This window comes from Chionomys nivalis, chromosome 10 (genome assembly GCF_950005125.1).
Source record: "Chionomys nivalis chromosome 10, mChiNiv1.1, whole genome shotgun sequence".
Classification (NCBI taxonomy): Eukaryota; Metazoa; Chordata; class Mammalia; order Rodentia; family Cricetidae; genus Chionomys; species Chionomys nivalis.
In genome coordinates, this window is record NC_080095.1 from 36,529,808 (window position 1) to 36,557,018 (window position 27,211).

Here is a 27,211-nt window from a genome sequence, read left to right on the forward strand (position 1 = left end):
ATCAAAAGGGAGATTATTTTTTATTGTCAATGTATTTTATTCCATATATGTCCTCAAGTATTTAAAATTAACACCAATTTGATTTATAAAGAAAAGTTTGGCTTTTTTCATTTAGTGAAAAAATGGAAACTTTCAGGTACCATGCTCACAGACAGATCAATAAAGCATCATTATGCATGGGACCTTACTCTGTGATTTCCCAATCCACAAAAGCTCTAAGATAAGTAGCTATCAATGAAGGGAATGAGCCAAAAATAGTTTTAAAATTTCCTTCTGGAAGGACTTAATAGTGAAGAATCAGCCACCAGGAGGCTGTGTGAAAGGCATTTCTGAGTTGAACAGAGGAGTAAAATAAAACATTATGTGAGTTTCAGGAAGATCAGGCCATAGGATAAAATCTCCTATTCTGATATTACTCTATGGAGAGGAGAAAAGTGGGGAGATAGAGAGGAAATAAGAAGCAAGGCAGTAGAGAGGAAGTAACAGGGAGGCAGGAAAAGACAACCATCTGATCTAGTAAAATGCACCCTGCCAAGCTATGCTTAAATTAATCAAAAAGTACTCAAAAACTGTTGACTTAGTCAAAACTATAAATGGCATAGGCTTAGAGAATGAAGACAGGGAACTAAAGCAAAAGCCCAGGCAGATAATAAAAAAGCTGATAGAAGAATGAGAGGAACTCTCCAGTAAACCTGTTCAGAGTCAAGATGTAAAAGGATGCATCCTTATGGCAAGGCCCACAAATCTCTGACAGTGTGTGCCCCTGCTCAAGGCATCTGCATGAGAGGCAGACAAGCTCAGAAAAGTTCCCCAGTGGCACCTGAGTGTTCAAACATCCATATTGTTTATGGTCCTCTAATTATGTCTAAGAAAAGCATGGCACTATTAAAGAAAAACTAGTAAGACTTCAAAGTCAACGTAATTAGTGATTGAGATTGGGGTTTCTACATCTGCCTCAGTAACAAAGCACAAGCTGAGAGTTCCCATGAACCACAGAATAGGGCAGGCAACCTGTGAGTGGAGGTTCAGGGTGAGAAAACAAAAAGCCAATTAATATTTGTCAACATATATTCACTATATTCAGTTACACTGTGGCCACTCTTAGTGTGCACACATATCTAACATTCATTCATATGTCACAGGGCTTGAAGCTGTAGAATGAGTAAGGAGAATGAGGGCCCTACCATAATCACTTAATATAAAGGTCAGCAAATCACCTTCCATACTTTCACGCCAGCATACATTCCAATCAATGAGAATATCTTACCTGTTTCCAGAAGGGAATGTGTCAGGGGTTGTGGCCCACCTCATACAGCTGGAACCAAAGCAATAGGCGATTTCCTCCAGAATTCTCCAGATAGTAGGCCTGGTTTTATTAACTGACTCCCAGCCTGGAGTTCAGTTCCCCATGATGAATGCCAACTCTATTGTTCCTTTGCATTTGTAAAGTAAGTTCTAAGTTGCAACCTTCTTTATCAAATATCTTTAAGCACATTTTTGGCAGATGAATCCAATCCAAGGATGACCTCAATTTAACCAAAGATCTTGTCGTGTACACTCAAGACATGTATGTTGGGTGATAGTAACAAGGGAGGAGTCTGTGATGAGCTCCCCTGAAAGGATTTGGAAGGCAGAGGCAGTAAGATTAAGAATAAGTGATGATAAAAATATCATAGATACCAACAGGAGAGACACAGTGTTGATGAAAGAATAGGAGTAGAAACTCGTTGTTTCTTCCTGCTAAGAAGCTCCCACCACGAGCAGGATGGCAGGAGAGCTAAAGGGAAGTTGGACAGAAGAAAATTCCATCTCTGCCTCAAGACTCCCTTCATCTGTCTCTGTTTTCATATTTTCCCTCCCTTAAGAATGTCACACAATCCCTTAAAACTAACCCTTTCCCAGAATCTCTTGCAGCAGATAAGCAGGAAATACACAACAGATAGCATCTAGTGTCTTCTCTGCGTAACTTTTCAGAGAACCAACATCCTATAAAGAGACATTTGAAATGTTTCTGGATGTGTACTGAAACTTGATCCACTCAATCCACTATGCTCCTGTATGGGAAAATCACCAGAGATGGCTTCAAAGCTTGAATGATGACATTGTACCTTCCATTGAGTTGGCAGAAGGAGACAAAGCTGAAGCTTAGGAGAAAAGCCTCCTCCCTACCAATCCCAGGCAACAAGATGATGGGATTTCTATACAATGAGATTCTAGTTGACAATCAGGTAAGAAGCAGCAAGAACCCATATCCCTATTGAAGAAACAAATGCAAATGTCAAATGAGACTAAGCTGTGAATTCTGACACGGAATCAACAAGAAGGGGGGATTAGACATTCTAATCATTCGTACGTGTTTTATCTCCAAATTTAGTTGCATAGTGTTCTCAAGATCTTTCATCCATGTGCCAACAATACCAAAGATGGATTAGAGAAGATAAGCTATACAAAGAAAACGCCTTTGAGTTCTTTTTTATCCATTAACATCCACACTTATTACAGACTTCTGCATAATGCATAATTTCAGTTCCAATTTCAGCCATAACAACAATTTAAAACTAAAATCTACTTTGGGAAAATGTATCTTATTTACTTTGTGACTCCACATTACTCTGGGTGTATGTCTGCATACTTTCGCACTAAAGATCCTAGATTTGTTTAAAGAAACACTTTTTAAAAAACACAACTATGGCTCAATCACTGGACAGTATACTACTATTCTGATGGGCTCTGTGATGTTAACTGTCAGCATCTTAAACGATTATCATGAGAACTGAGAAGCAAGAGCTCAAATCAAATGTGACCCTCCCAGTTATTTCACTAAGACCAGTTATACTCTCAACGCTAGACAAGGTGGGTGGAAAACACACCCTTGCTACAATGTTTTTCTCTCAATGTTGTTCTCTATATTCAGAATAGAAAACATTGTACCAGGTTTTTTCCCATTGAAGATAATCCTGGTATTTATCTCTGGTACCATCCAGAATTGGTCATACAGAATATATAAAATTGGTTCCATGAACAAATGGGGTTCAAACTGAATAACACCTGTTGGTATCTTGATCGGATAGCTTCCATCTTTCTCCAAGTAAATCTCAGAAGCCAACACACTCTTGATATGAGTCTTTCTACCTTTGTGCTCAGTTTATGTCTTTTTATTAGTTTATTGTAAGTTAAAGGAAAGGGGAAAATTCTTCTAGGAATGCTATAAATTATAAAGAAGTCAGATTCAAGAGGCTGCAAATTAGATTCTAATATATGAAATATATTTCATATATTAGAAAGGAAGACCTTGCAGAAAACATGTTTATCAGCAGTTGACTAGGACTAAGGGTAGGATCAGGGATTAAATAAATGCAGGTGGAAAAGTGAGGAATCTGGTGGGTGATAGCAATGTTCATAATGCGACCTAGGTATTGTCTGTACAAATTTATAGACTAAATTAATGAGATTGAGCTGTAGACTTATGATCATGACCTTAGGGGATAGAAATTATATCCCTAAATGCTGTTTAAAATGCCACAAATTTCTAAAACTCCAGGTTTTGGAAACAAAGAATGTCTTAATTAGGCTTTTAGCCATCTATATATCGTGAGAAATTTCTGCCTAATTAGAAATATTTTAACACGGCAAAATAGGACATTGCTTAAAATAAGTTAAAGCAATGCCAAGACATGCATAAAACTTTCTATGTAGTATTTTGTTTATATACACATATTTCTTGCTTTTTCTTGTTATAAAGAACATGTTCCTAAAATGTGTAGAACTATGCTTTATTAATGTCATCCTGATACTACATCTAAGATAGAAGGCTGATCCAGCATCTGTATAATTCATGCATGATGGGAATAGCAAGTCAACAAAAGATACAAGTTAGATAGTTTGCTGTCCGTTCTTTACTTGCATTCCTCCAGGAAGACTCCAGTAAGGAAAAAACCAGAACCCAGATATCACCATGACATCTGTGAGCTAGGAATGTTTAAAAGATTGAACCGCTCTTCCTGCATGCTCCCAAGACTACATTTTCTACTTCTTTTTACATGCAGAATGGAGTCATATCTGGCAAAAACAAGTATGTAGAAGTGATGCGGGCTACTCCCATGCAAAGTGATGAAGGATATTGTTTAACTACCCAAGATTTCTCCTTGCTGTGGATGCAGAACTGAAGATCTCCAAGAGGGCTGGTGCATTTCATAGAAGTCTACAATCTTGGATCTTGAATTATGTCTTTGAAGAGAGTGGCCTGGGAGAGCCATTCAACTGGCACTAGACTTCTGAATCAGAAAGAAATCCTTCCTTTGCTTTGAGTCAATGAAATTTCAGGATGCTTTGTTATAACAGTGGGCATTAATTAGCGTAGCTGATATAGGACACAAGAGCGCTCAATGGACATTTCCCCCTTTTCTCCTTTAATCATTACAAACTACCCTTTCTGTTTCCATCTTTCTTTTGTCCTTCATCCTCACCTAAGTTCACTTTAAGACAGAGGAAGAAAGATGATGAGATACTTCATCATGTATGTTCTTAGGGTCTTTCTTCAACAGCTGGATGCTTGAATGGGCAATGGGAAAATGGTGAATTGTAATCCTCCTTTAGAGGAACCATAGTGAGTCTGTTTGGTTAAAATGTTGCATCATCTCCAAAACCAGGCTTTTGCCCACCCCTCTCAACCCCCAACAGTGATAAAGGCCAGGGAAGAAATGTCAGAGTTGGCAGCCACCACTAGGTCATGAACTTGGCTTTTGTCACCTACTATTTTGGGTAGTGGAGAAGTGCATGCTGGTTGCTCTAAACTAAAGCTTTCTGTTTACCCCAGAGGTTAGCTTCCTGGAGACAATAAATACAATACCATTTCAGTTCACTCTCAAGGGACGAATCCACAGTCCTTTTCTCCTTTCCTGCTTATAGAACAAATGCAAGGGAAGGAGAGAAGGGAGGATCTGCCCCACTCAGAGATCATAGCCCTAGCCACACAGAGTCCTTGCAAGGACTACCACCCCAACCCTCTGACTTGTTACCTCTGACTCCCCTCACAACTCATCAAAAATAAAAACAATCCAAACAAAAAACAGCTCATAAAACAGTCAACAAAATAAAGTCAGTTTTTCTTTGCTTTTTTTTTTTTTTTAAAGAACAAAATGAAACTTGAGGAAAAACTTACTGGAGTTACAGTTTATCCTGATACAGTCTAGATGGGGAAAAATAAATGAAAGATGAAATTGCATCCTTCAAGGTAACAGCTGCAGACATCCAAAAACAATCAGTCCACCCTTCCGGGGACAGACACACGCAAGAAATGTGGCCATTTTATATATATATATACATATACAATATGTACAAGATTACGGGTGGGTGTATATGTACAGTATATTAATTAGTAAAGTTAGATACATATATATATACACACACACACATATATATACACATATGTATAGAGATATATACTGGTATACATATATATCCACAATAGACATCAAGACTTTTTTTGTTGGTAGTGGTGGTTTTTTTAAAAAACCTATTCATTTGTATAAATTATTTCCCAGTTGGATTTTGAGATGCTAATTTGTTAAAGTTAGAAAATTAGAAAAAATTTCTCACCAAATACAGGTTATATCCCCCTATAATGTATGCTCTTAAAATGATCTTTGAGTGAATTAACAAGAATTTTGCATTAAAGTTCAAAATATAATCATCATTCTGACACATTGTATCATTTTTTTAAAAAAATATGTCTTTGAAGTTTCACAAGGAAGTATTTAACCCTTTCTCTTCTTCTAAAATCCAACCCACTCCACCCTCACTTTAGGTTGGGCCCTGGAGACTATAGAAATTTGTATAGGCACATTTGCCGTCACCTTTGGACATAAGGAAAGGGTTAATACCGCCTGGTCATTTCCTGTCATAAAATGGCCACTTGCAAACAGCTAACCGCACCAACACCCATCGCAGATTTTAGAGAGGTGGGGTCAATCAGGTAGGGTACAAAAAAACCCTAGGATGTTATCACAATTGGTTGGCTTTCCTGATTGTTATTCGTTCAAAGGCTCCCAGACCAACCCACTCACGAAGCCTATCTCTGTCTTCCTGCCCAAATGCCCAGACGGAATGAAGTGTCTACAGCATTCAGGGAGAAGGCAGGGCAGGTACGTGTGGAGGAGGTCGTGGGTACCTTTGACATTCTGCCTATTTTACCCTGTGATTCTGCATCACAAGAGGGAAATCCTTTGGTTTGGGTTTTGTCTCTTACATGGGAAACATGGGAAAGAATTTCCTAAATGCCTATTGATGACCACACTGGGTATTCTGTGCCAGAGGTCAGAGGAGCTAATGCCTCATTCATTACTGTCTAGCAATCATGGGCACACCCCATGGGAATTCCTGAGTAGAGTCCATAAGTCTCAATAGGAAAATGGGCAGCAAGGGCTGCAGTAATGGCTTGGGAACTGTTACCAAATTGCCCAGCTGAACCCAGGGTTGGTTCATGATGGTGGAAATTCCAATCAATATTCATATAAAGTAGGAAATTGAAGGGTCAAATTCAATAATAAGAAAAGCAAGCAAGCTACCGGGAAACACCAGTATATAAACCATTCTTCTGCTGTTCAAGGTTCACCCAATAGTTTTCAGAGGACTAGTATAGCATGATGCCACCATTTGGATTCCCCTAAAGTGAGCTATTTTAGATGAACAAGTGAAATAGGAACTACTGGCACCCAGCCCAGTAGAACAGAACTATGCTCAATGCAGTTAGGAGCAACTTCTGAAATCCAGTCATCTTGATGATGGAGGCAGGTAGCTTTTTGGTGTTGTTCCCCAGAAGAACATCTCTTGAGAAAAATCTGGGTTTGGTTTCGTGCGGTTAGGTTTGTCATGTGTCGTCAACCGCAACAGAAAAGTGGGAGCAAACAGCCCTGGAGCAATTGGTACGATCACCAGACAGAGAGGCCATGCCCCTAGGAGGGCTGGGGAGGCAGGGCAAGCAGGGCAGGCAGGGCAGGCGGGGCAGGCGGGAAGGAAAAGTAGGGCTGGAGCTATTGGCTGCATCTAACCTTACCCAAAGTCGGAGAAATACCTCTTCCTGACTTACCAAGGGAGGGGAAACAGGAGTATGGGGAGACATGCTTAGGAGAAAGAAAAGTGGACCTAAAACCGCCAATCCAAGGACTGTAAGCAAAAGTTTTCTCTTCTGTTGTGTGAAGCTCAGGATTTTATCACAACAGGAGTCTGGTATAAGGAGAGGCATTTCAGTTGGGTTAATCTTCTTGGACATGCAAATAGCTCCATGAGGTCTATATTGTACCTCTAAATCAGTGTGAGAACTGAGGGCTTTCAGAGAAGATGGACAATATGTTTAAGTGAAGACATATTGAATTAATTTTTTTTACCGAAAGAACAAGTAAATACTTTATGGGGAAAAATCTTCTCTAGTGTCTTTTTGACAAGGTCTTAGGCAACATTCTTGTGGTGAGGGAATGAATGTTTTTAATGAAAAATGAGCTGGAGAAGGTCATGTTCTCTGTGTACGTCTATTTTCTATAGCAGCCAGGTTGTGCTCTCTGAATGAAAATGTCTACTTGAGTGCGTTTGGGTATGTGTGCATATGTGTGCTACTTGTTTGCTTTAGTTCCTTTGCCTCATAACAGTGAAGTAGGAGAAGTGATTGCTTTATGTACTGGTGAGCTTTGCAAGACTGTGGAAGCCATGGATGCTTCTGAAAGTTGGGTGTTTTTCATTATGCAAAAGTGTTCAGGATGTCTAGAGAAAGCAAATTTGGAGGAGTTAAATGTGATTAACTGAATGCCCAACACTGCCCTTAGAGTCATGAGCATGGATGGAGGCCCCCAACCGCTGAAGACATCTAAGGCTTCATCTCTATCAGTGGCTTTCCTGCAATGTGACTCAATTAAAACTGAGCACTAAGGCAAAGCGAGGTCCCTATGTGGATGTTTCAGTGGTGACTGTCATGAATGTTGCATGCCGATCTGTGGAGCCAACAGACAACGCATAATGGTTTAGAGACAGGGGTTCTAATCTCAGTTCTGCTACTAACTTCCTACAGAAGTTTCATGTCTAGCAAAGTAAACATTAAAAAGGCTTTGCTAATTTGTCTCCTAAAACTGTTGTTTGATTGAAATAAAATGCAGTCTTTGAAGTCTTTAAATGTACTTTGATGGCAAAATACTGTCATTACCTCTTTTAATGCACAAGGAACAAATACTGGTTGTTCAACAGCCAGCTTTGTAACTTTTTAAATGATGCTGTCTGGTGTCTGATATCTTGTATACTGGCTGGGACCACATATGCCTGCCTTTAGGAAACAAAGCCTTAGGAAAACTCTAGCCTGTTTGGCATGTTGAAGTTAGACTACATCAGAAAAGGAGATACTAGGTTTCTCTCATTGAGCTCCCATGTGTTAGCCATTTGAATGAACTTGAATATCTTTTGTGTGCTCTATGAAGGGCGAACAACTTAAAATTCAAGCACCCAAGAGGCTAACCCGAGCTACAGAGAACTCCAACCTAGCTTTGGCTACAGAGTGAGACCTTTCCTGAGGGGAAAAAATATAGTAAGAGAATAAAATTAGTCTGGGGGAGGCAAACTGTGCTTGGAGATAATTTTCTTCTTTCTTGTCACAAAGAAATAACTTTTTGTGACAAGGCAGAAGAAAATATTTGGGCGAAGCAGAGGGGAAAAAACCTCGGACAAATCCTGAATATGAAGTGTGTATACAGTACAAGGATTAATGATGTTTAGTTTCCTATGTCAGGTTTGAGAGAAAGTTAAATAATATAAAGTCATACTCATGATGGACCATACCGCTCGGTGAGAAGCAAACAACTCTCTCTTTTTAGAGAACAGTGCTCTGATGCCATTGAGACTCTTTCAGGCACTTTGCCTCAGCATGGTAGGACTTAGATGGAGGGTAAGCTAACAGATGCTGAAAGGCAAAAGCTATCCTTTTGGAAGGCTCGGGTCCCAGGTTTGGCCACAGTTGAAAATAGACAAGGTGTGAACAGCATGTTTCTAGAAATACATTTAGGATCCACGACTAACTCAGTGTGTGATCTGAAATGGGGGCTTTCATTCCATTTCCTCATTGCTCATCTTTTATCCTTTTCTCTGACTTCAGTTTTACTTGTAAGGTGACACCTGTTGAGGTTGCCTTTCTAGCTTTTACAAAACATCATTTAACGAAGAAGGCAAATTGTCTTTTGAAAGACATACATATACCCCTTGGGATGCCTTGGTTTGCTTTTCTAAGGGTGAATGGTAGGCAGAGATCTGGTATTCAGTTTTATCTTTTATGTTATGCTTTTGTGCTGATCTTTGTTTTTGTTGCTGTTTTTCTAGGGAAATAAGTCATGGTATCTGGTTATTGGTTTTAGGTAGTGTAACATGCTTAGTTTGGTCCAGCGAAGATGGGGAGGGTGCTGCGGGAGGGCAGGTGGGGAGGGCAGAGGTATGCCAATCCCTGCAGGCTTCTCAGTACTCTCTGTTCTCAAGGCTGTTTGCTATGCGGGCCGCAGGCTTTGGGCCTTTGAAGGGTTGAATACCATCTTTTGATTTACCATGGTAGATGGTGGGGAGGATTGAAAACTCAAGAATACAGATACACACACAAGAAAAGATCCAGCAATAGAAGAAAAATAAAAACCCTGAAAGAATCAAATGCATACACAGACACAAACAAAAGGAAGCCAAGAGACACACTAAAAACAAAGAGCAGGTGAGATTAGACAGGGAACAGTGCACTGTGTCATAAATGCTAGAAACTCGAGGTAAAATAAAAACACAAAACTAAATGAGCCACTACTCAAAACAGTCCAGTGTGCCCAAGGTTTTCATATTTTGGGATAAGTACCAGTCGATCTGAGAGCAGATAAGAGTGATGTGGTTTCAAAACCCCACCTTTCAGCCGGGCAAGCTACGGTTCTCTATGGTCTTGAGTCTGGTACATTTGTCTGTGGCTCTGACAAATCTTTATTAAAGAGCTCTATATTCAAATATGGTCCACAAGCCCACACGAATCCACTAACTTAGAAGTATGGACTCAGGTAAAGCATTATTTGGACATCGCTGAGTATTTGGCTTTTGGCTGAGTGAAAAGAGCAAAAACAGAAGTGTTTGCTTCCTTTCAAAGCCAAGAGGTTTCCATTCTCCAAAGACAATAATTAGGAGCCAGTATAGAGATTAATAGCAGGGAAGAATGTGAGGCCATAAGGAGAAGGATTTCACAAGTATCCATTATAGGTAACTACAGAGAAAAAAAAGAAGAAACACATCTTGACCCAATAAAGCTACAAACATGAAGTTATCATTTTTCCAAATCTAGGTGATTGATATGTATGACATAGAGAATATAGGGGAACTGGTGGACATTGGAAGGCAATAGTCTTTATATCAAAAGGGCTATTGACAAGTGATTAAGAACACCAGAAAAGAAAACAGGTATACATATCAGGAAGCTATGAACCTAGAAAGACTGTTTCCAATGGCATAAAAGGGGCAATGTAACTTGACATCCTGCTTGGAATAAGCTTAAGATACCAATAATACCCAGGCCACTAGAACTATCCACAGGAATAGTCACTGCGGAACTAGAAACAATACACAGTGTAGTTCTCTCCCAACCACCCTCTCATTTTGCCTCCTCTCCTTCCTGTCCCTGTCCTCAGCTTTGACTGTTTTGAGTGGTGACCAAGGAGTTGGACTTAATGGGAATAGGATTGATTGATCAAAAGATGGACCAAAGTAGCGTGTTTTACACAAAGCTAAACAATTCCAAAAAATCAAGAAAGGAAACTTAGACAACGAATAATCTAGTAAAGAAATCACCAATGTCAGAGACCAAAAATTGACATCAAACCCTCATGCAGAAATAAGGAGAAGGTATTTGTTGCTGTCGGTTTTTAATCCATGGTCTATTAAACAAGAAGTGAGCAGCTAACTTTCAAGAAACAAAGAATTCAATGAAAATAATGAAAATCAGAAAAGGGAGGACAAGCCCAAACAGAAGACAGAGGGTCCTTCATACGATACCTAAGTTAACCATGAGCTTGACACGCCCACCATCCAACTCTAGACGCAGTGTATCCGCAGAGTCCCTGGAGGTAGTGGCTACCAGAAGCCCATAGGCTCGTTGTGACATGAAGCGGAAAGACACATCCTCTGCTTCTGTGTGCATCACCATGGGCATGATGACCTTCATGTACATACTGCCGTCATAGCTTAGGATGGATGCCTCTGCCAAAAAAGAGAATGGGAATCATTAGCCCAAGGATCATAAGAGTGTGAAAAGGCCTTTTCCTTATAGGCTGAGTAGAGTTGGGACCAAGCTGGTAATGAGGTGGCCTGTACTTGATAGAACTCTATTGCCTTTGGACTGTGTGACCTAGAGTAAGTCACTTAAACTCTAGATCAGTGGTTCTTAATCTGTGGTTCACAATCCCTTTGGGAGTCACATATCAGATATTCTGTATATTGTATATTTACATTATGATTCATAACAATAGTCAAATTGTGGTTATGAAGTAGTAACAAAATAATTTTACGCTTGGGGAGGTCACCAGAGCACGAATAACTGATTGAAGGGTCATAACATTAATTTTCTTCATACAGTAGTAGTTGAACAACACAAAATGGACTCCACGTTTTATCAAGCAACTTTTGTTTTGTTTCAGCATTTTTTCTTATGTTCTATAATGTTTCTGGTACTTGCCCTAAGACCTGTGAAGGACACAAAATTGAATACTAGCTATGAAAGTATTTTGCAAAAGTGAAAATGCCTTACACAAGTAGTAATTATAATCCTATGTGTTTTAGTTAAACCAAAGGTACAAAGTGAACAGCTTAAAATTTGTGTATTTCTACGGGAAATAGGGGAGGAAAAGTGTATTGGCATTACATCAAAAAACATGTGGCAGAGAGACTTTTGAGGTAGGACCACAGAGTGGACAAAGCTCACACCCACTACATATCACGACAAGAGGTGCTATGGCCACGCAATGAGTAATAAGAACTGTTACCAGAAGAGCAGCGAAGTGCTGTTGGGAGCCCCAACAATGTAATTTTATTTGTATTCAAAGAGAACTTGCATAGAGAATAAAGGGAATCTGCTTTGACATGATGCGTTCATTCTTCAGCCCATGCACTTGATTTAGGAAATCGAAACTCCCACCACCCATGACATCAAATGTCATATCAATGTGGTAATATGGGTGTATTTTTCTAATTTCAAATAAAAAGAGTGAGAAAATGCTATCTCAAAGTGACACTAGCTATAAGGCATTACATTAGCTACTATGTGTACAGACATTTTTGTTTGCAATACCATGAAATCATCCATTGTCAGATATCTCCAGGAAGAATAGTAAAGAAATCATTTTCACTCTTATGAGGCAAGCCCATCTCTGATACTCAGTACCACACACTGAGCACATTCTGCATTAAACCTTTACAGTCTTCAAATGGTTGCTACTTACATGTTCCGTGGTGAATACATAGCTGAACCAAAAATCCTAAGCTAAGGAGAGACCCAGCAGGTACAAAATAACTATATCAAAACATACAATGAGCCGGGCGGTGGTGGCGCACGCCTTTAATCCCAGCACTCGGGAGGCAGAAGCAAGTGGATCTCTGTGAGTTTGAGGCCAGCCTGGTCTACAAGAGCTAGTTCCAGGACAGGAACCAAAAGCTACGGAGAAACCCTATCTCGAAATATCAAAAAAAAAAAAAAAAACATACAATGGCCAAACGACGAAGCACCTAGTTGGGAGTAACTTTTAGAAGATTAGGAATATGGGCTGGAGGTGACAAAGGCATGCAGAGGAGTATCTGAACAGATCTTGTAAGGGTTATAATAAAAGAAGTGATAGCATCACCTCTTACCTAAAGAATAAATAGCCTCTCTAAGAATACAAAGGAAAGGAAGAAAAGAATTCTATATAATAATTAATTATTCCATTTAGGGCAGTCACCTTGCTACAGCTACAGGTTTTATATCTATGGATTCAACCAACCATGAATAGAAAATGTTCGAACAAAGTCATCTGTAACAAACAAATACAACTGTATAGAATTGCTTTCTTGACATTTCTCTCAAACACCAAATCATATTAAGTATTTACATAGCATTTACAGTACATTAGATATTGGGAACAATCTAGAAATTATTTACACTATGTATATGTGATGGTTATATTCAAATACCACATCCTTTTATATTGCTAGAGAAACCAGAGTTGGTATCCTCAGAGGTCTAGGACCAATGAGCTACTGATACCAAGGAAGGGCTTGCCTCTTATGTGTTGTTAAAGGTAACTTGAGTCTGTAATAAAATCAGTAGACGTTCATAGGCTCTTGAAAGTAAGTACATAGTTGAGAACTGAGGATGAATTTTGAATTCATTAATTCATGTGTTATGTACCAAGCACCTCTAAGATGTTGAGAATCTAATGGAAAGAGATGGGGGCTGCCATTTTTAAGTATGAAAAGAATTGTAACAGAGAAATACAAGATACAGGAAAACCACCAGAAAGATTTTGAAATTGTCACAACCCTACCTTTTCACAACAGACTGAAGGTCTATTGAAAGTATTGGTAAGGCACCCACACGTTTCTGGAAAGCAACATCTCTCAGGTAGAATCCATATCACCAAAAGCTATGTATTGTTAATTAAAAATTATAAAGGTATCATAGAAAAAAGTGTATCAGCTACAATAAGCATCATAAAAAAGGCACATGATGGTCTGTTAGATAGGAATCATAATCTACCTAGCACATACACTAGGAAATATTTTATCTCCCAGAAAGACAGAAATCAGATAAAAAACTATCTTAAATTTATAGAGAATAACCTAACTATGAATCCTTTAATAAGTCACTTAATCCTTAGGGAGATCATGAGAAAGGCATTGTTATATTTCATAAGGATACTGGATCACACAGAAAATATATAGCAGAGCTGGAGACTGAACATAGCTAGTATGATTCTTGAGATTGTATGCATAGCCATCAGGCAACTGCAAAGAAATAAGCTAGGTATTAAAGCATAGCTATGATGCTTCGTGATAGCATGTGACATTCTGTGTGTGTGTATATGAGTGTGCGTGTGTATGTGTGTGTGATGAGTATGCATGTGTATGTGTGTGTGAGTGTGTGTATACTTATGGTATTTATGCTCACATATTATTCATAAATGTCCAATTTACATAAGCAAATACAGTATATGCATTCTAAATAATCCATTGTCAAGATAAATAAGCTGTGATCTGTGTGTGCAATTATGAACCTCATTAATCCTTACTGTGCACACTCTACACATAACCACACAAATGTAAACTTCCCTTCAAAAGATATTAGGACATTAAATGAGCCATGAAATGAGTGGTTTCAATGCATTCAACTTAAATATATTTCAAAATCAATGGCTGTTCTTTTTCCTTTGAGTATCTGTAATGCCAGAACAGAAGTGAAAATGCAAGCACATGCTCTGTCCATATTAATAGTGCCACAGAATAACTATCAGGTGACCATGAAGTAAAACAGTTACTGGCTTGAAATAAGCTGTGCATCTCAGTTTGCATCTCTTTTTGAGGTGTTGGCCATTCTATTACTCACAATTTTCAGCGTGTGGGTGTTTGTCAACTAGATAGTTTAATTCAGGAATCACCTGAAACAAAATCTGTTCTATGGGTTCATAGACATTTGCTTAAATAATTTCAAGTATAAAAAATGCTAGGACTAGAATCCTATATTATTTGGGGGGTATGAATTTACAAAGAAAAGGGACTCAATCTATAAACACTTCATACAGATTATCAAATATTGGGAGATTATACCATGAATGGACTACATTTTAGTACTGAAATGCTATCTATCTTTGATGGTGTTTGACCCTCCAACTAACAAGAGATTAAGTCACCAGGAGATACTCCTCTAGGTGTATTTGTGAGTATGGTTCAGCATGGATTTAACTGGGAAGGAAAGATCTACTTTGACCATGCTCAGAATTACGTCATGGAGTAGGATTCTGGAATGAATTGAAAGGAGCAAGCTGGCTGAGCAACAGCAGTCATCTCTCCTGGCTTTCTGGATGAAGAGACAACACATGCAACCCCCCATGCTCCTAAACTCTGCATCCTAACCATGATGCATTCTACCTTCTGAAACTGTGCATAAATAAATCTTTACTCTGTAAGTTGCCTTTTTTGTCAGAAATTGGTTACAGTAATAAGAAAAGCAATTAATATAGTCTCATATTTTATTCTTTTTCAATTCTTTACTACATCCTCTCATCTTCTTTGAATATATTATTGTATCTTTGAATATATTATTAATATCTTATTGTAATTCCTTTATTGATCTTTATGTTTTCTGGGCCACCTTCTTAGTGGTTGCTTGGGGTCTTATGGTGTACAACTTAACTTACAAGATTTCTATCTCATATCTATACAAACTAAATTCCAGTAAGCTGTAAAAGTTTGTTTTATATTTTGAAGATCAATCCACTCTACCTCTAAGCTACATTCCCTGATCAAGATATAAAAACCTTACTACTATATAACTGTCTTACCTTGTCCCATTTTGTGCTATAATTCAAATTTCATGTGTGTATGCTTAAGTATTTGTGTGTCATATGTATATATATACATATATAATTATTATGACAATTATGTATTATTGTCATAATAATTACTTTATAAAATGTAAGTCATTCTAAAAAGCTCAGAAAAGGAAGGAAAGCTCAAATAGGTTCATTGAGTCTTCTTTTAATTAAGCTTATTATTTACTGTGTCTATTCATTTCTTCATATCTTCTTGTAGATTGAAATTGCCATCTGGTGTCATTTCTTTTGTCTAATATAGCTTCATTCACTTGGCTTTTATTGTCAAATATATGGAAATTCCATATGCTATAGCCACAACAACACAATTTTAAAGATATTGCTTTATGCACTTAACTTGTTAAATCAGTAAGAGAAAAAAATGTAATTACAGAGACTTTTCTTATTAGATACATAATCACTTTTGCAAGAATTTCTTTTTTCCACCTAAATTCAAATTAATACCTCAACAAATTCTTAGTTGTTATTACAAGGGAAATGTCCTAGGGATAAATTCTATTGTTTTGCTCATTTATGAATATTTATATCACCTTCATTTTACAAACAACATTGCTACATGTTGTCAATAGTTATTCTCCATAAAATATGTTGGATCCCACTGTCTTTGACCGCCATTGTCTCTGAAGAGATGTCAGCTGCTAATCACATTGTGGCATTTGTTTATATGATGAGAAATTTTTCTTTTTTTCTTCTTTTCTTACTATTTTTATTTTAACTTTGAATGTAAGAGAGGAGTAGAAGTTTATTTTTGTATTTCTACGGTCTGTAATTTTCATTCTTTGGGGAAAATTATAAGCATATTTTCAACATCTTTTTCTCCCTCTCTATCTCCCTTCCTTAATTTTCTCAATTATAGATATGTAGTTATACTTAAACGTGTCTCACACAAAGATATATTTACCCATATTCTTTTTCTGTTTTGCTATTTACAGGCCTAGACTCTACTGATCTACCTTCAAATTGATCTTCTCTTATCAACTGAAATCTACTTTTGGGTCCACCTAGTAAATTTCTTATTTAGGTACTGTACTTGCCAACTTCAAAATTACCTTTTGAAGATAGCTATTTGTAGAATTTTATTCTAATTGATACGCTCTATTTCAGAGGTTCTTAGCATTTTCCATTTGTAAGCCCCTTTTGCCTAAGAAATTTTTATGTGACTATGGGTATATAAGTATGTAAAATAGGCATACAAATCAAATATTATTGATAATAAATCATAAAGAAATTTATATTTATATAATTCTCTGGTATACATATAATTTTTCCATTTATTAAATTCAAAAATAGTCATACTAATAAAATAGATGTACTTCTTTATTTTTATATACAAATTATATTTGTGGTTGAATATCTGCAAAATGTAGAGCTTCTTCAATATTTTTGAGTTGATCAATATTTTGACTTTATAATCAGCAATGATGTGAAAAGCACTTTGTATGAACAAACAATATAAATGTAGTTCAATCAAGGCCATTTCAGAAACGGTTGCAAATTTTATCCTAATTCCAAGCTCCAGATTTATTTAATGATATTTTTTAAATCAACTCATTATCTCAAACAGTGATCTTTAAAATTAAACATTCTAAACCAATAGGATCCAAATAGATACTAACTGGATACTTATATGCTGAAAAATGATAGCAGGAAAATATTAAGTTTCTGTTTTCTATAATTACAGTTATAGTTTTAAGAGCAGAAGACATCGTGTGTACAGTAAAAACATTTCAGTTCATAATAAGCAATTGTTTTCCATCTGGGCTGAGCTATTATCAACAGCATTTATTGAAGTTGCAAAGCACAGAGACCTACATGCATAAAATATTCATACTGTGTGTTCAGAGTCAAGGATACAGTGAAGTTTCATGATACAACATTAACAAGTGCTTTCCAGAAATATTTGAGATTTGCTATACCTTTCATTTTTAATTAATTTTTGACCATTGTGTGTTCATAAACTTTTAGTATTGCCAAATTTTCACAGCATCATATCGAGTTACATGATATGATAATCCACAGTTTAAGAAGTTGGGTTCTATTTGATGAGTCACTATTCTCTTGTTTTCCTTACATTCTTCAAATTTAGTTTCTCTTAGATTTTGAACACATTTCTAACATTGCCATGGTATCTTCACTGATAAGATTCAATATAGATTTCCCCAAAGGGCAACCTGTCATCTGTACTTACTTCTGCATGTGTATCTCACTGTGCTGTTTCATTGCAAATTGAATACTATATCATTATAAATCTGGATACTGACTCCACAACCATCAATGTCATTCTTGTTCTTAAAGACTTGGATAAGTGAATTCTGAGTTCTATTTCCCAAGTAGTATGCTGAGATAGCGCTGTTCAGACATTTCCCCCTTTTGCTGTTTGGCTTGTCTGCCGAGGTGTTACTAGCAGGTCAGACTAGTACCTTGGCAATGGTTCCTGTCACTAATAGGTCTGTCCTTTGAGAAAAAGTACAGTTTTCAGTCTTCCGACCGCAAAGGATGAATGTGGTTTTATTTTTAAGGTTGGTCTACAAGGAATAATCCCTGAGTAAGGGCAGTTTATTGCTTAGCCAAAAAGATCATTCTTAAGTGCTATGAGCCAATATGATGGGAATGCATTCAGTTCTCTCCATGTCCTATTCTAATGACCTTGGGTTAGGTGTAAGATAGTGCTAAAGTACACAGTTTTCAAGATCTACACAAAAAAGTGTGATCACAAGAGTCCTTCATAGCTCTTTATCCATCAGATTTTATAATGAACTTGTGGATGGTTTGTCACTTTGATTGCCTCTGATCCTAAAGAGCTATGTGCTGATTCTGAACTGCTTGCCACCAAAGATGTATACTGTTTTACAAAAGTTCTTATCCATGAGTTTTTCTAAGCTCTGTCCAAGATATTCATTCTCTTTCCATCTTCACCTGGCATAGAAACAAAATTCTTTCTATTGTACCCAACTCTTTGCAGAAGTAACAGCCTAGTTATCTCTGAATGCTGCCATTATAGTAGAGTCTGGAAAGACAGCAGATCAGTGGTTCTCGATCTGTAGGTCAAGACCCTATAGGAGTTGCCCATCAGATATCCTGCATATCAGATACTTACATTATGATTCATAACAGTAGCAAAATTACAGTTATGAAGTAATTTTATGGTTGGGTCACCATAACATGAGAGACTGTATTGAAGGGTCACAGCATTAAGAAGGATGTGAACCATTGCAGTAAATGCTAGTCTTCCAAGTTTGCCCTTCTGACAAGAAACATCTTTCCTATGATTAAGCTGTGGCAAAGTCAATTTTAGCCCTAATAGTATTGTCTATTACTGAGATACACACCATTTTCTAAAAGTAGGGCCTGGTAGGTATAGCCCCATCTTCGTGGTTGTGACTACACAGAATGCTGTTTTTCCAACAAAGAAGCTGGGGAAAGTTAAAGGATTCTAAGAGTGTATAATGTTTGGGGTAAAACTATTCCAGTCTCAGAAAGTGACAGAGAAGTAAGCCACTGTCCTGTCTGCTTGGTAGAGCCACCTGGAATAAAGCTTCTGTTATTTACAAGAAGCAGAGTTTAGTGCAGATGTAAGCAAATTGTGGTACACCTCTCACGACTCAGTTCCTGAGAATGAGTATATATTTTTCTCTCTGTGTATTTGCATATGTGTACACATGCAGCTGATTTGCATGCGTGTGCACACATGTGAAAGCTGGGTGTTCACATCAAATGTTTCCTCTATTAATTTCCTCTTTGTTTTCTTGATATAAGTTATCTCACTTAACTTGGAGCTCACTGGTTATTCTAGACCAGTATCCAGTGAGCTCCATGAAGCCTCCTGCCTCTATCCTCTTCAGTCACCCACAGGACTGTCTGGGATTGGAGAAAAGCACAGCCATGCCCAACTCTGATTTGACTGCTGGAGATTTTAACTCAGGCTGCCATGCATCCACATTGAGTGCTTTACCAGCTGTTCTCCCAGTAGATCTCTCAACCAAACAGTCATTTAATATTTTACCTCATAATAATTTTTGGACCTTTTAAGAATTTATATTTAAATTTTCATAGCTTTGCATGTCTTGCAACCTCCCCAACAAAGTCACCCTTGCTTGAGTTTTATGAATGTTTCACATACCTTTCCAAAGAAAATTTTTCTTATTTTCATTTGTTATGGTAAACTCATTTTGTTTCTCAATTGGTGTAAATGCTATTAGCAGCAAGTTTTAGCTTATTTTCATATTATTTTACTTTTGTCTGATTGTTATATCTTTCCATCTCGATGATAAATTGCTTTGCTTCACACTCTGTTCTTCTAGCCAGAGGGACACAGTTATAGATCCATAACCAGAACTCACATCCCCCCGGGTAAAAATAAAGGAGGTTATCATCAGAATGTCAAGCAATGTGATATAAGCTAAAATGTCGTCTCTGAAATCCTTGTGTTAAACACTCTAGGATGAAAATGCTTCTACTTTTTGAGTTTTTTTTTTTCTACACAAAGCTTGAATTCCCTGAAAGTGAGACCAGCTCTCCATAGCATGTGCTAGACTAATAAGAGGGTCAAGAATTCCTCAATTTTTTAAATTTTACATCTATTTTGAAATAAAAATCAAATTAAGAATTCTGTTCTTGAAATAGTTCATTTTTTAATCTAAGAGAAGATATATGGACATTGGTAAGGAAACAAATAAAATTTCCAAATCATACCACCAAGATTCATTCACACCACCTAGAGAACAGCACCTTTAACAATTCTGTGACCTATCCCGGGTGTTTTTTCAAGTATATAAACATTTTCCAAGTAGATAAAAGGATAAACAGAAACTCATTTAAAGATGGAAATGTGTATATGCCATTTTAATTAAAGTGAACTTCAATCTTCCTGAGGTTAACACAATTTTAGAAATATGAATTTTTAAATTATATATTTTCAGAGGTCTGATTTCGCAAGAGAACACATTAAACTTCACAACAGGTATTATTAAAACTGCGGGAAGATGGATGACATTGTTTGAACTCAGCTGCCAATTAGAGACAATGAAAGGAGAGAGCATTATCCTCTCAGGTCTTCCTCACCTCCAAATGTCGGTTGTGATTTTTGTTATTTTTAGCACACATTGTGAATGAAACGAGGTGACCCAAACTCCGCACCTCCTCAAGAGCAGTCTATTTTGATGACTGGCTTTCTCTGTCCTCACAGAACCTTCCAATGTAAATGTAAATGTGCACACCCAAAACTCAGGTGAATTCTGTCAGTTGATTAACGGGGGCAACAGACAAGGTATTCTGTAGGAAATGCCTGCTTCCCTCTGGAGTCTAGAGGATGACTAACTGAAGTCAGTCAAGCAAGCATCGTAAATCTTTATGATCTACCTTCCATAAACACTCTGAACTCCAGATGTGCATCTCTGGATGTCAGTACTCTGTATAGGCTGCATTTCCAACTCTACAAACCATTGTACGCAGTCATACAATAGCGATGCAGGAATCAGACATACGCTTTATGACCCAAATATGAAAAGTGTTTGGTAATTTGTCCTTCTCCGTGTGTCTTTCCCATGGTTGGCTTTTCACTTCCCTTTTGCACTAATCACACTAACAGCATTAGGAAAGACAGTCAGAGAAGAACAAGTGACCATTTTTTTTTCATATTTGGGTCATAAAGCAGATGTCTGATGCCTACATCGCTATTGTATGACAATGTACAACGGTTTGTGGAATGGTATATAAAACTGATAACTGCTCTAAGGTGAAATTATCTTTTCTGTATTTCAAGTTTCCCTGTTTCTCTGTGATGGCATCCCCTCCTCCCCCCGTTTTTTGCTGGTCCTCACAGTGATGATTCCACCATTTCCCTCTAGCAGCACTTTACTAAGAAGACCCTCTTTGCCTCTCTTGGGTGTGAATTATTTCAAGTTAATTATGTGAGAACTTCCTTTCATTCAGATTCAGTGTTCTGAATGTTACCTGTGAATACTGTGTCATTATTTAAATTTCTCAAGGTTTTCCTATTATATGACTGTGTCATAGAACACAGTTTTGTGAGGTGTGTGTGTTGTGTGTATGTATGTGTGTTTATCTGCTTTGTGGCAGGTGAAATCATTTACATTTCTTTTTCTTTCTTTTTGGGGGGGGCGGGTTTCGAGTCAGGGTTTCTCTGTGCAACAGCTCTGGCTGTTACAAAAGGAACTCCCTTTGTGGACCAGGTTGGCCTCTAGACCACTGAGATCTGTCTGCTTCTGCCTCCTGCGTGCTAGGATTAAAGGTGTGCGCCATCACACCCAGCTTCATTTATATGCCTAAGCTATTTCCTTTCTCCTATTATTTTGTCACGTCTTCACAGTCTCTTGGACAGTGTGGGAACTGGTAGAGCCATGACTTGGAGTATCCCATCACGCTTTGGGGATGAGGTTATGGTGCCAGCAGCAGAATGCTAGTCCCCTAGGGGGAATGGTGGAATAGCTGGTGATGTCACCCAGATTCCTCAGTCTGCTTTGTAACCATTTCATAAGTATTTTGATATTAATAAAAGATGATATAATTGCCAGACTTCCCTCTTTATCTGGCGCCCAACATCTTCTCTAGCCACTCCAGTCTCACAGCCTGTGCCACAGCCCCGCCATGCTAATCATGACTGCCCTGCAGGCTGCCCAGTGCCTGCTAGCAGCCCACATGCGCTGCCCGTTAGTACTTACAATCCCTGCCCCACAGTGCTAACCACATCTACCCTGTGGGCTACCCAGCATCTGCTCGCTCCCCACAAGCAATGCCCTTAGGTCCTTATGATCCCTGCTCTGAGTACCAGTGCTAATGACGTTTGCCCCATGCAACCATAATTTTACTTTCTACAGGGTCCCATAGAAATACCATCACCCCCCAGACATCAGGAAGTAAGTCTAAGAACATGATGCCATTTTTCCAATAGGTGGAGTGGATGGTGTTTGGATTTTCTCAGAGTTATAGCTAATTGTCATCTGTAGGGATTGGTAATAGTTGTTATAGGGTTGGGGTGGTACCATAGAGATTATTCTTAGGTATCTCATTTGTAATAGAATAAAAGGGGGCATTTATGATAGGATTATAAGGTAGATTATTAAAAGTACTTACAAACTAAAAAAGCAACTATCAGTTTTAAATAATTTACATTGGCTATAAAAAAAACAATTATGAGTGAGTACATCCCATGTTCATCTTTTTGGGTCTGGGTTACCTCACTCAGGATAATGTTTTCTATTTCCATCCATTTGCATGCAAAATTCAAGAAGTTATTGTTTTTTACTGCCGAGTAGTACTCTAATGTGTATATATTCCACACTTTCTTCATCCATTCTACCGTGGAAGGGCATCTAGGTTGTTTCCAGGTTCTGGCTATTACAAATAATGCTGCTATGAACATAGTTGAACAAATACTTTTGTAGTATGATAGGGCATCTCTTGGGTATATTCCCAAGAGTGGTATTGCTGGGTCCTGGGGTAGGTTGATCCCAAATTTCCTGAGAAATCGCCACACTGCTTTCCATAGTGGTTGCACAAGTGTGCATTCCCACCAGCAATGGATGAGTGTACCCCTTACTCCACATCCTCTCCAGCAAAGGCTATCGTTGGTGTTTTTTATTTTAGCCATTCTGACAGGTGTAAGATGGTATCTCATAGTTGTTTTGATTTGCATTTCCCTGATCGCTAAGGAGGTTGAACATGACCTTAAGTGTCTTTTGGCCATTTGAACTTCTTCTGTTGAGAATTCTCTGTTCAGTTCAGTGCCCCATTTTTAAATTGGGTTAATTAGCATTTTAACGTATGGATTCTTATATATTGAATCAAATTCAAAGTTATTTTTGTTATACTGCATGTATATTTCTATTCCTATTTAAGATATTTTTGTATATTGATACAAATGTAAAATTATTTTGTTATACTGTATATATCCTTCTACTTCTATTTAGGATATTTTGTACATTGATGCAAATTAAGGTTTTTCTTACCATATTGCATTATACATATCTATGTCTAGTTAATTTATTTTTGTATATTCTCACAATTTTGAACTTATTGTCATTATGCTGTACATGTGTTTCTATTTTTGCTTAAGGTATTACCTCTACAACTTGTTTATTTTTATAATGTGAAGCTTTGGTCCTTAAACTATATAGGTTAATAAGAAGTTCAGATTAATAGTCACTCATGCTTGTAAACTTATAGTCGTGTTAGGTTTTCTAGATGAATAGATATATATTCAAAATAGATAGGTAATCTTCAAACACTCAAAGACCTACAGAATATAGCATTTAATGTTTTAATAACTTAGAACTCTTCTGTTTGAAACATTTCTGCTTTTGGCTGCATTGATCTACTCTTAAGAGGGTGATGAGCACCAAAGACACTCCATATGGAATTTGTTTTCTTCTTGGCAAAACTGGCCTATTGGACAAAAAAAAACTGCCTCTCATCTCAACTGCTGACAGTAAATACACTGTCTAATCTGGACTAACAGGGTGCAAAGAAGAGCATCTGCCAGACTTTGCCAAGACAGGTTAGGTCAGTCCTTCAAATTTTCCTGCTTCCAAATTTGCTCTGTCAAATCTTCTAGGTTTATAAGCCAAAGTTGGATGCCCAACACCACAAAGAAACATTAGGTGACTGTCCAGGCAGCCAACAGTTCCTGTCATTTCTTGTAGTTTTTCATAAGTCATTTGCTTGCACTTCCTGCTTACTTGGGCATTATTATTTTCCTTCTCAGGTCTTTGATGTATTGAAGACTAGATAGTTACAGTTACAATTCCTCACAAATTTTAGCTAAAGACATACAAAGTACAAGCCTAGATTCTTCAGGAAGGACAGCTATTAGAGTAATCTCTGTAAAATTGCCAATTACCTGTGACATCTAGGATGTATTTCTTACTTAATAATCTCTCTTGTCTTATATAGTTTCACTTTTGTTAAAGTTGTTACTTTTCCTTCTTAGACAATATTTGATAATAGTTCTCATTATACATAGTTTTATTATATTAGGATTAGAACCATCCTTCTTAATTAAAAAAGGGGGTAAATGCTGTGGGAATTCTGTCACAGCTCTGCTGACCAATTCTGATGGACAGCCTGGCTCAAGGGACATGATTAAAGAAGATACAAGAACTAAATATCCAATTAAAGGCAATGGTCACTCTCTTGAATGGTGAAGGAGCTAGCAGAGTCATGGTTTAGTGCTTCCTCATTGCCCTTTGGGGACAGGTTATGGTGCCAGCAGATAAGACCTGATCCACCAGTGGAAGCAGTGGAGCAGCTAGTGATGCGACCTGGATTCCTCATTCTATCTTGCCATTGTGCACAGATTTCGATATTAATAAAAGGTAACACAACCCCCAGACTTCCCTCTTTAATGCTTGGCACACAGTATGGTAAAGACTATTACCTCAACTTAAGGGATAAATGGTTTTCTATATGGTATACTGGAAAGGGGGGTTCTTGACAGCAAGATACTTGGTGTTAGGATCCATGTGATTGTTGCGGAGACTGTGTGAGCATTCTAGAATGGTTAGCAATATTCATGGACTCTGCCTACCAGATGCCAGAAGCACCTTCTGTTGTTGCAATGACCAAAATTGCCTGCAGACACTGCCAAGTATGTTTTGTGGGGAAAAATCACTCCAACTGAGAAACACTGAGCTACAACAAATGGATTGCTGCAGTGAGAGTTAAGACTGGAGGTCATGCAGAGGGTCTATTATGAAAATCCTTATAAGCATAGCAGGGGTATGTTTGATATTAACTCACATACACCATCTCTTTAGACAGCTGGCGACACAATCAGAATTGTTTTTATCAAGCTGGTGCAGAGAAGACTGAATTATGAGATGAGAGACCAGATGCGATGTTATCCAATTTTCTTACAGACATTCTTGCTGCTGCTTTGCTTTGTAAATATGTTATGAAATCTCAAAACAAGACCCTTGTACATAGCAAAGGCAGTTTTAGGAATTTCTCTGACTCTGAGTCAATTCTCGAGTGCTGCATCCTGCAGAGTGGGCATCATATTACATGGGCCAACCATCCACGGCACATCAAGGCTTGGAGTGTGGCCCCAGTGAGCATAGAAGACATGGGCCGAATCCACAGAAGATCAAGGCTTGGAGTGTGGCCCCAGTGAGCATAGAAGATATGGGCCGAATCCCAGCTCTCCAAGTCATTTAACTGTGAAATCCTATTGGACCTTAATTTTCTTACTCACAATGTATAATAATAGCTCCAAGTCTATCCACATGCTAAAGGAAGCAATTGACTTACTCTAATTATGGCATTTAATGGAGGTTTTATTAAGGTGATATTATCAATGGACAGATAGGGAATAGTGAATCTTCCAGGGTTAATGTAGTACTCAGGAACTTGTTTTCTAGGTATGGTCAATTACCAGAACCCAGAGGGGGGGAATAAAAAGAGTGGGAAGGACAAAAATATTGTCTCTCATAAAAGTGATACCCTAGAAGCAAGAAGCAAACTGGTTTCTACCTCTTCATCGAGGAGAGAATTACATTTCACTTCTACCTTTCCTTCTTTTTACTCAGAAATGCTTCCATTTGGTCATACTTAAGTGAGGTAAAGAAAGCAAGAATGTCTGTTAATAAATTTATACAGGGAACATTCCACATGCAAAGCTGAGTAAAGTAAGCTGAAGAATAGAGAACGGATTTAGAGTTACAGAAGAACCCGGAAAAATAAATATGAAAATATCCAAATAGCATTTGGGAATAATAAGTATCCAATAAAAGTTATATGTACATATATTATAAATATGCAAAATTAAAATATATTATCTATATTTTAATTTTGGGTGCCTACACATTGCTTCATTTCTTCCATATACAGACAATATTTTATACTGGAGGTAGAAGAGAGTCCTGAAGGGAAAAAACTCTGCAGGAAAAGTCACACTTCTCTGACCTCTCTTTTGCATAATCCTGAACGATGTTCAAAAATCAAATAAGAAAACATGTTTGAAAGAGCTTTGCAAATCGTGAAGTGTCATGTAACAGTAGAAGGTCAAATGTAGTGATTTTTTTTACCTTCTTTTTCATTAAGAAGTCTATTTTGATTAAATGGAGAAATCAGGTAGATATTCTGCTTTCTTCTGTTGTCAGATTCTTTATACAATGGTTCTACTTTCACAATAATGTTACATAGTGAACCCTATAACTCTGGAGTTACACAATTTACTATTATCTTTGATGATGCATATGGCTTGTATCAGGCACGAACATACTATATTCAAGGAACCAATCTCTTGCAATTTTATCAGGAAAACAATACAGCATAAAAGTCCTCCAATTACTTGCTCTGAATTGCACAGATATTTGGAGTTGGAGAGAAACTTTAAATTTACCTGCATTCATGCCGGGGAGATAGTTCAATTAGTAATGTGCTTGTCATTTCTGTATGAGGGCATGAGTTCAAAGCCCAACACCCACAGAGAAAGAAGCCGGGCATGATAGCATGTGCTTGTAATTCCAACACCTATGAAGCAGGAACAGATTCATCCTGAAGCAAACTATCTAGCCAGTCTAGCCTACTTGCTAGGTTCTAAGCCAATGAGATCCCTGTCTCTAAAA

General features: G+C 37.7%; 1 protein-coding gene across 34 annotated transcripts in view; it reads right to left on the bottom strand.

Moving 5' to 3' along the window:
- The window catches only part of Nrxn3 (neurexin 3), a 1,560,627-nt gene that overhangs the window by 943,768 nt on the left and 589,648 nt on the right, over positions 1-27,211 (bottom strand). For 29 of the 34 annotated variants that reach the window (XR_009057835.1, XR_009057834.1, XM_057782567.1 and 26 more), the window contains 2 exons: positions 11,041-11,244; positions 5,162-5,188 (listed from right to left, as the gene is read on the bottom strand). Coding sequence is in view for 32 of the 34 variants with exons in the window: in XM_057782567.1 (XP_057638550.1) it covers positions 5,162-5,188; positions 11,041-11,244 (231 nt within the window). In the remaining 2 variants the exon portion in view is untranslated. The remainder of the gene's footprint in view (positions 1-5,161; positions 5,189-11,040; positions 11,245-27,211) is intronic. The other 5 variants (XM_057782568.1, XM_057782543.1, XM_057782542.1 and 2 more) reach the window with 1 other exon arrangement.